Below are 9228 nucleotides of genomic sequence, written 5' to 3' on the forward strand. Positions count from 1 at the left end.
CAAAAATCGGAAGTATGGGTTAGAAGGGGGAGTGAGCATCTCCGACAAAGAATGGTTAGACCTCCTACCTATCAAGATGAGGGATGGAGAAGGCTTGATCATCCCAAGTTTCCCATTCATGATGACTCTTATATGACTCGCACACAAAAGCGAAGGCAGCAAAGGAAGAGGGCTGATAGAAGAAGGTTATGGGAGAAAGACCATGGCTGGTCCAGCTAGCCAAAGAAGACTATTAAGCCATCAGACTTATCAGAACTTCCAGCTAGAGGAAAAGAGAGAGATCCTGATGATTTGTTAGATCTTGATTCAGAGGTTGGAAATTCCTTGACTACAGACAATCCTCCTACGAAAGATAAAACAGATTTGGAAATTCCCAGCAGTTCCAGTAGCAGCAAGAAAATATGTTTTGGGAGCCTTCCAGGTGAATTTACTTGTAATATGGTAATGGTTCTTCCTTTATTTTTTGAGCCTCAACCAAATCATCCCAATTCAATGGAAGGAGATGTAGTAGATACAAGTCCACCCATGGAAAGTCTTGGACAGTCTAGTTCTGGGCTAACCGTTATGGAACCAAATAATGGTATTCATATAGAGGAGGTTTTTGAAGATGAAGTTAAGCATCTCTAGAAATTAAAGGGGGTTGTGATTGAAGAGAACAGCCCTACGAGGCCAAAGAAAATTGTGTTGGAAAAGCCACCATATGGCATGACTCAGCAGCTCAAACCTTTGTACATCAAGGTGCTAGTGGAAGGGAGGCCCTTGGCAAGAGTACTGGTGGACAATGGTTCGGTGTTGAATGTTGTTCCAGTCAATGTTATGCGTATGCTTGGAAAGTCTCCTGAAGATATCATTCCAACTGAGGAATAGTGAAGACGCAAGGAATCCTACCGTTGGAGTTAACGGTGGGAGATAGAACTTCCATCATAGCCTTCTTTGTTATTGAGTCTACAACGGCTTATAATTTGCTCTTAGGCCGCGAATGGATTCACCCAAATTTTTGCATTCCATCTTCGCTCCATTAAATGCAAATATTTTGGGATGGAGATGAGGTAAAAGTGGTGGAAGCTGATAGCCGGCCATTTGTGGCAAGGGTTTACCATGCAGATGCTGAGTTGTATAGTGAAGAATTCGTTCCAATCAGATTTATTGGAAATGATAGCAAGGGCCGTCCAAGGAAGGCCACCATGAGAAGGACTCTTACGGAAGAAGATGTAAGGGAGCTTTTCCAAGAAACACCAAGGCCAACAATTCTACCCAAGGCCGGTGTTCAGCAATACATCTCAAATAAAAGTTTTTATGGAAGAGAAACCTAAAGAAAATAGAATACTAGGCCAGGCGGTTAACTGCTACCTTGCCAGGTTGAAAGCATATCCAGTCGAACTATGGTTGGAAAGGGCTGCTGTTGCTGGTACTTCATTTTCAACCAATGTTTTGGAGATTATGGAAGATACTGAAGACAAGTTGGATGCTATCCAGCTGACAGACTTGAAGGTGGCGCCAACGAAGTTAGACGATCTCAAGGCTGAAGTACAAGATCCACTTTTGGAAGTTAATCTTGGGACAAAACAGGACCCTCGGCCTACTTACATCAGTAAGCTTTTGGAACTAACCTTTAGAGAAGAATTGATTTCTTTACTTGAAGAATACAAAAATTGCTTTGCATAGACCTATGAGGAAATGCCAGGTCTTTCTAGAGAGCTGGTAGAGCATAAGTTGCCAATTAAGGAAGGTTTCAAGTCTTTCAAGCAGCCTCCAAGAAGGATGTCCCAAGAAGTTGTTCTAAAGGTCAAAGAAGAGATAGAAAGGCTACACAAGGCTGGTTTTAGAAGAACCGCTAGGTATGTTGACTGGATTTCCAATATAGTTCCAGTTGTTAAGAAAAATGGCAAGCTAAGGGTATGTGTGGATTTTCGGAATATCAATCTTGCAACTCCAAAAGATGAGTATCCCATGCCTGTTGCTGACCAGTTAGTAGATTCTGCTGCCAAGAATGAAATTCTTTCATTCATGGATGGACATTCCCGGAACAACCAGATTTACATTGCAAAGGAAGATATTGCCAAGACAGCCTTCAGATGTCCAGGTTCCATTGGAACCTTTGAATGGGTTGTCATGCCATTTGGGTTGAAGAATGCCGGAGCAACATATCAAAGAGCCATGAATGCCATATTCCACGACATGATTGGCCATTTCTTGGAAGTCTACATTGATGATGTGGTCATCAAGTCCTCGGTTAAAGATCAACATCTCCACAATTTGAAGATGGCTTTTGAAAGGATGAGGCAGCACAAGTTGAAGATGAATCCTTTGAAGTGTGCTTTTGGGGTTTCAGCTGGAAATTTCCTAGGTTTTTTGGTCCACCAAAGGGGTATTGAGATAGATCAAAATAAAGCAAAGGCAATTATTGAAGCAAAGCCACCGTCCACCAAGAAAAAGTTGCAGCAATTCCTCGGCTAAGTTGGATATTTGAGGAGGTTTATTGCCAACCATGCTGGAAAGACTCATGCTTTCTCCCCATTGCTGAAATTCAAGGATGCTGAGGAATTCAAGTGGACAGAACAGCACCAGCAAGCCTTTGAAGGTTTGAAAAGCTACCTGGCCAACCCTCCAGTGCTGATGCCTCCAATCAAGAAGCGGCCTTTAAGATTATATTTATCAGCCGCCAATGAGTCCATTAGAACTCTATTAGCTCAAAACAATGAATGGGGGAAAGAGCAATCCATCTATTATCTAAGTAGGGTGCTTACTCCAGTGGAATGTAGGTACACTTCCATTGAAAAGTTGTGCCTTTTCTTATACTATGCGGCTATGAAATTAAGAACCTATATGTTGCCAGTGGCCGTATATATCATTTCTCAAACAGATTTGATTAAGTATATGCTTTCAAGGCCTTTGATCACTGGACGTATTGGAAAATGGTCATTGGCCTTAATGGAGTTTTCCTTCAAATATATTCCACAAAAGGCAGTCAAAGGAAGGGCGGTAGCAGAATTTCTAGCAGATCATCCATCCACTAAGATAGACTCAGAAATATGTGATGAGGTGGATAATCTCTACCTTGACTACACCCCTTGGACTCTCATGTTTGATGGATCAAGCACTCATAATGGAGGTGGAGCTGGAATAGTCATCATTTCTCCGAAAGGAGGGAAAACCAAATTTTCTTTCTTCTTTGATTTCAAGTGTACAAACAACTAAGCTGAGTACGAGGCACTAATTATTGGGCTAGAGATTCTGCTAGAGCTAAAGGTGGAGAAGGTCCAGATTATTGGAGATTCCAACTTGATACTTAGCCAACTATCTGAAGAATATAGATGTCTTAACTGGCATCTGAGGCCTTTCCACTCTTTGGCCTTAGAGTTACTTTGCCAGTTCGATGATTTCCAACTCAAAAATTGGCCTAGACATTTAAATACGGAGGCTGATGATCTAACACAATTAGCCTCTCGAGTGAAAGTCCCACCGGGTGTGGAAGAAGCTCTGATCACAGTTAAAAGGACTCTTCCTTCGGTAGAGTTATGGTATGAGATGGCAAGTCATTTCCAACCTGAAGAGCTAGAAAGAATCAAACCTGCCAATAAGCCATGGGAGGTTTTCAATATTGATATAGATGGATTAGATTTGAATGATTGGAGAACACCAATTATCCAATTCTTGCAGGAGCCTAGCTCCAAAGTGGACAAGAGAATTCAGCTTTTGGCACCACATTACATTCTGATTGATGGGGACCTCTACAAGAAGAGTAAAGAAGATGGACTTTTGTTAAGATGCCTCAGAAAGGATGAGTCCATGACGGTAATGGCGGAATCACACCTTGGAATATGTGGAGCACATCAAGTTGGAATCAAAATGAGGTGGCTCCTTAGAAGGTATGGTTATTATTGGAAAGGCATATTGAAAGATTGCATAGAGTTTTCCAAGACTTGTATTGCATGTCAAGAACATGGCCCAATCCAAAGAGTTCCAGCTATTAAATGCAGCCGATAGTAAAAATATAGCCATTTAGAGGGTGGGCTTTGGACTTTATTGGAAAACTAAGGCCTCCATCTTCAGATGGCCATACTCACATAGTGGTGGCAACAGATTATTTCACAAAGTGGGTGGAAGCCATTCCACTAAAGACTTGTGAGCAGTCAACGGTGATTGATTTTATCAAGAAGCACATTATACATAGGTTTGGAATTCCAGAGACTATTACCACTGATAGAGGTCTATCCTTTGTTGGAAGCAAGGTCTTGGATTATTGTGCTGAGTGTGGTGTCCAAGTGATCAGTTCTACTCTATATTTTACCTAATCAAATGGGCAGGCAGAAGCTTCCAACAAAGTAATTCTCAATATCCTTGAAAAGATGATTGATGATCATTCAAAGGAGTGGCATCATCTACTTTCTGAGGCCCTTTGGGCTTACAGGAATTCAAAAAGGTCAAGTACGGGCGTCACACCATATATGCTTACATATGGGCATGATGCCATCCTTCCAATGGAGATGACTATCAGATCTGCAAGGGTGGCTTTCCAAAATAGGCTAACTCCAGCATATTACAACCATGCCATGTTGGCAAAATTAGAAGATCTTGATGAAGTTCGTCTCAATGCCTTAGACCATATTATTGCTCAAAAGAAGAAAGTCATGCGAGCATACAACAAGAAGGTCAAGGCGAAGACATTCATTGAATGAGACTTGGTATGGCAAGTTAAATTTCCACCAGGAGTCAGAACCTTGGAGTATGGAAAATGGACTCTTAATTGGGAAGGTCCTTACTTGGTGGAACGAGTCCTTGGAAAAGGGGTTTATAGATTGATGGATATAGATGGATGGTCTCATAGGCATCCTGTGAATGGTGTGTACTTGAAAGAGTACCACCCTTCCATCTATGAAGATTGGAAAGCTACATTCATTCAACCAGCCACGTAGTGTGGCTGGTCCATTCCTTTCCAAGAAAACCAGAACATTGGAAAGGAGGAATGTTGGCCACACTTTGGTCATTCTGGTAGCTAAGGCAAAATGGAGGGAGAATTCATTTCAAGAAGGAAAAGCTAAGTATTTGGAAAAGTACATTGGCTAAAGTTATGAGGCAGACTTAGTTGAAATTCCAAGATCAGTTAATTTCCTAAGTATGGAAGTCTTCAGCGAGAAAGTGGCAACACTACATGGTCTAGGTTTTGTTCATACTAGAAATTGTTCATCTTGCTTGTATATACATGCATTTCCTGTGTGGCAATTTCTTTTATTTCTTTGAATTTCCTTTGTTATGGAAAGCCAATTATATGGCTAAGCATTATTGTAAATATATATGAAGAAATTTTCCAGTTTCAGTGACTTAGAAATTTCTTTTCCATATAAATTGTGAAGGAGGCACATGCAAAGGGTTGGGAAATAGAACGTTATCTCATTAGATACTGGATTTCATTACAAAATTCAAAAATGGCCTCCTAAACCTAGGATTGGCCATGCAAAAGTACCCATTACTTATTTCCTACCCACAAGTTTTCCAAAACAACCACACAATAGAACCACAAAGAGAATCACATGAGATCAGATAGAGGCAAGAACACCTCCAAGTTCATTCCAAATTTTCCTTGCTTCTCCAAGAACAACCACTGCTTTAACCTTTGCATCCTCAAATTTAGGAAAGGCTTCAACTCGCTTTTCCCATTCTTTCCTTAAAGGTTCTGACGCATTGACAATGGCATTAGCTGTTTGGTCCAATTCAAGTTCTTCACCTTCCACTTGTTCCAATTCCCTTTGAATTTTGGCCAGTTCTTCATTCAGTTCTTCTTTCTTGATCATAAGCTTTTCAGCCCGATCCTTGATTTCTGGGTAGAATTCTAAGGAGAGTTGGAAATCCTCAAGAGCCTTATCTCTGAGCTTGGCTTCCTTTTCATGCTTAGAAATTGCGGAAGTATTGGAACTTACATGGCTGATAATGAATTGGAGTTGACGTTGCAGCTTAGTCAAAGCAATTTGGATAGATTCTGGAAATGCAGGATGTTTTTTGAGGGTCATGATAGTGCTGGCCAGACTTTGGTGGAAAGAAACCACATCTTCTACATCATGGGCAAGAAAAGTCAATAATTTCTCTTTAGCTACCATGATAGCATCATCCGAAGGTCCTGGAAGTTTGAGGACACTGGCACTTGAAGTGGAAGTACTAGAAGATTTGGTGGCCTTGATCACTTTGTAAAGATCAGCCAAGGCTGGAAGGGCTCTCCTCTGCATCATAAAGGAGGTTGAGGTAGATAAGGAAGGAGTTGCCTGAGATGGAAACAAGTTTCTATTAGATAGAAAGAAAGAAAGGAGGCGAAGTGTAAAGGAATGAAGACTTGCCTCTGGGATGGAAGGAGTATAACCAGTAGAAGTTCCACCAGTTCCGGAAGGAATGGATATTTCAATAGTGGAAGTTGGAATGGGCAGACTTTTCTCATTCTTGATGGTCAAACTCTCCATAATTGAAGCTTGAAGGGTCAAATCATCTCCTTGTGCAACTTGTTGATCCAGGTGGATATTCATGAAATTGTGTCCCATAGTAGAGCCCTATTGGTCAAGTTGAAGTTGCAAACGTTTTAAAGTGTAAAGTACTGAGATGGAGAAGGATAGGGATTGAGACTTACCAAAACAAGCTCTTTGGATGACTTTGGTTTCTTGTGTTTTGGGGAATCTCCGGTTTGTTTGAACTCTTCTGTTTTTTCCAGTTCAGGCATGATTTTCCTTTTAACCTTTCCAATAACTTTTTCAGAAGGGCTACACATTTTTAGGGCTTTGCTGGAATGCTGAGTAGCGGTTCGCCCTTTGGAAATGCCGACTTCACCATCAGAAGAATCTTCATTAGAAGAGGATAGTTGGGGCTGAAATTCCTTTTTGACAATGGCGAGTCCCTGCGAGAGGAAATATAAGTAAGGTCTAGAAAATGGAAAGTCAAGTTCAACCAAGTTGAAGTACCTGAGAAGTTTTTCCTTTCCCCTTCGCTTTGTATAAAACATCCTCTTCCTCTTCTGGTATTTCTTCTTCAACTTCTTCCACTTCCTCATCATCATCACTTGAGGAAAGACTCTCAACAATTACGTCACCACTTTCGGCTACACCCTCAATTTTACTAGCCACTGTGGTGGTTTTCTCTCCACCTTCTTCCTCTTCACTTTCTTCGAGTATTTCCTCTTCTTCATCTGAAATTAACCAAGTTTCAGTATATGGAGGGTTGATGGATTTCAAAAGGGAATGAAATTTACAGTAAATACATTAATACCTGGAGACAGAGGCTTGAAAGATGCCAGTATGGAATCACAGACAGCCTTATGATTCTTGGTTCGGGTGGAGAAGATATAAGTTGACCACCATACATCGAATTCATTGGTTGATTGAGGTTTGCTAGTATGGCCTTTGAAATTAAAAGCTATTTTTTCTACTGCATAGGCTTGGTCAATTGCTGTAAATTGTTCAGCATCTGTAAGACGAACACGTTGGTCAAAGAATCTGTTGTAAGATTTGCAGGGTGGCAAAGTAAACATTTGGGTAAAGCCCATTTGCTTTGCTAGTTGGGCTGGTTTGTAGAACTCAATGCCACAGAAACTATTCTTCAAAGTAGGTTGAGCAGTGCTGTAATGGAGGTCACGAGCAATAAGGAAGCTGGCCCAATATTTTTCCAATCTTCAGAATGTTTCTTGGTAGACACTCCGGGAGATGGAACCAACCATTATGGCATGCAACCAATGCCAGTGAATGGATCAAAGAACTCATCTTTTGCAGTCTCACATTGATTATAGAAATATTCAAAGTTTTCAGCAAAGCTGAAAGGAGAAAGATCTGCGGTTGCCAAAGAATTGCACAGAAGGGATTTTCCAGTTGGAGTGATTAGGGGTGAAGTTCTGTTTTGGAAGTACACCTTAAGCCACATTTGGAACAACCAGAGGGGCCTTGGAACCTTGAAAACTTGGAAGTAAGGAGATCCTAAAGACCTCTGTATAAATGAGAAAGTACAAGGGGAGCTAATGCTAAGTCTCCATTTCTGGCTATGGAAACCGCCACTTGAACAAAGTCTTTTGTGACTTGGCCAGATGGAAGGCATAGCAAGTGGACAGAAAGCCAACAAATCAGAAAAGCAATGTGCTCATCTTCTTGAACTGGGCTGGTTTGCCTACAGTGTTTAATAAAAGGGAGATGGGAGGAGATAAACTTCTTACTTCCAGTGGTCTTGGTTGGAAAGAAGAATTGTTCAACAAAGAGGGTGGCACTTATGTCATCTCCATGAGGCTTAAGACCTGTGATGCAACAAATATCTCTCAAAGTGGGGGACATCATTCCACATTTAAGATGCAGAGAATTGGTGGTTGAAGACCAAAAGAAAAGGGCTGGAAAGAGGAGGTTCGGATCAAGTGTTATGGAGGACTTACTGATTTGGATAATGTCATAGATGCCCTATTTCTTCCACTGTGAAGAAATTTTCTCATCCTTGGAAAGACGACTCACCCATGAAGACCAGGATGAATGATAAATTGGCCAGTTTCTTATGCTGAATGAGGGTTTTACTCTTTTCCCTTTCTTTAAAATAGGAGGGAACTCTGAATCGAAAGGGAGTGGAGACTTACTAGAAGGGTAGAATTCGCTAATTCAGAGGGGGCCACGTTGGCAAAGGCTGGACCCAATCCAACTAAGGAGTCTTTGAAGTGAATCAGAGGTTCAAGATGAAGTCTAGCAGGGTTTAGAGACTTCAAGAGTACTTGAACTTGGTGACTGTGGCTTCGAATTTTTGATTTTGGTTTGAACAGAAGGAGCTGGCAAGGATGAGCTAGTAGTTGGCTTGGAAGGTTTCTTGGGAGCCATGGTCTATAATTTTTTCATGGGTGGAAATGTCCTTTAGGGTTTCAGAAGGAGGAAAGATGATAGAAGAAAAGTTATTGGTGGACGATAAGGATGAAGAAGATTTATATAGGAGTTGTCAGAGAGGCATTAAGGTCTAAGATACGTTTTTTTAGGGTGAGTAGTTGAAGGATTTCAAAATTCAAAAAGAGTAATAACTAGGATGGTGAGATTTGACAGCTTTTAGCCGTAAATGGATAGGATTTCCTTTGAGATTCGGGATCATTAATGGAAGGGATTGTTTGTAGAGGAAGCCGAGGGAACAGCCACATGTGATAGGGATTGTTTCTTTGATTTATATAGGAGTTGTCAGAGAGGCATTAAGGTCTAAGATACGTTTTTTTAGGGTGAGTAGTTGAAGGATTTCAAAATT

The 9228-nt window shown here is 41.0% G+C and overlaps 1 protein-coding gene across 1 annotated transcript; it reads left to right on the forward strand.

The window, feature by feature from the left end:
• The first annotated feature begins 1022 nt into the window (after positions 1-1022).
• Positions 1023-4679, forward strand: LOC132313924 (uncharacterized). The gene is made up of 8 exons (XM_059812859.1): positions 1023-1270; positions 1359-1591; positions 1685-2397; positions 2533-2758; positions 2864-3112; positions 3200-3795; positions 3999-4265; positions 4308-4679. Exons 1-8 carry the CDS (start codon positions 1023-1025, stop codon positions 4677-4679), a joined length of 2904 nt encoding a protein of 967 aa, XP_059668842.1.
• Positions 4680-9228: the final 4549 nt, after the last annotated feature.

This window comes from Cornus florida, unplaced genomic scaffold, assembly GCF_030987335.1.
Source record: "Cornus florida cultivar Cherokee Brave unplaced genomic scaffold, ASM3098733v1 CherokeeBrave_3.0.0_Hap2_Chr06, whole genome shotgun sequence".
NCBI lineage: Eukaryota > Viridiplantae > Streptophyta > Magnoliopsida > Cornales > Cornaceae > Cornus > Cornus florida.

Bases quoted from the DNA above. Each gene is read 5' to 3' on its own strand.
- LOC132313924 (XM_059812859.1), top strand. From the start codon at position 1,023: ATGCAAATATTTTGGGATGGAGATGAGGTAAAAGTGGTGGAAGCTGAT. The intron at 1,592-1,684 runs GTAAGCTTTTGG...AGGAAATGCCAG, and splicing joins CCCTCGGCCTACTTACATCA to GTCTTTCTAGAGAGCTGGTA. The intron at 3,796-3,998 runs GTAATGGCGGAA...GTAAAAATATAG, and splicing joins GAAAGGATGAGTCCATGACG to CCATTTAGAGGGTGGGCTTT.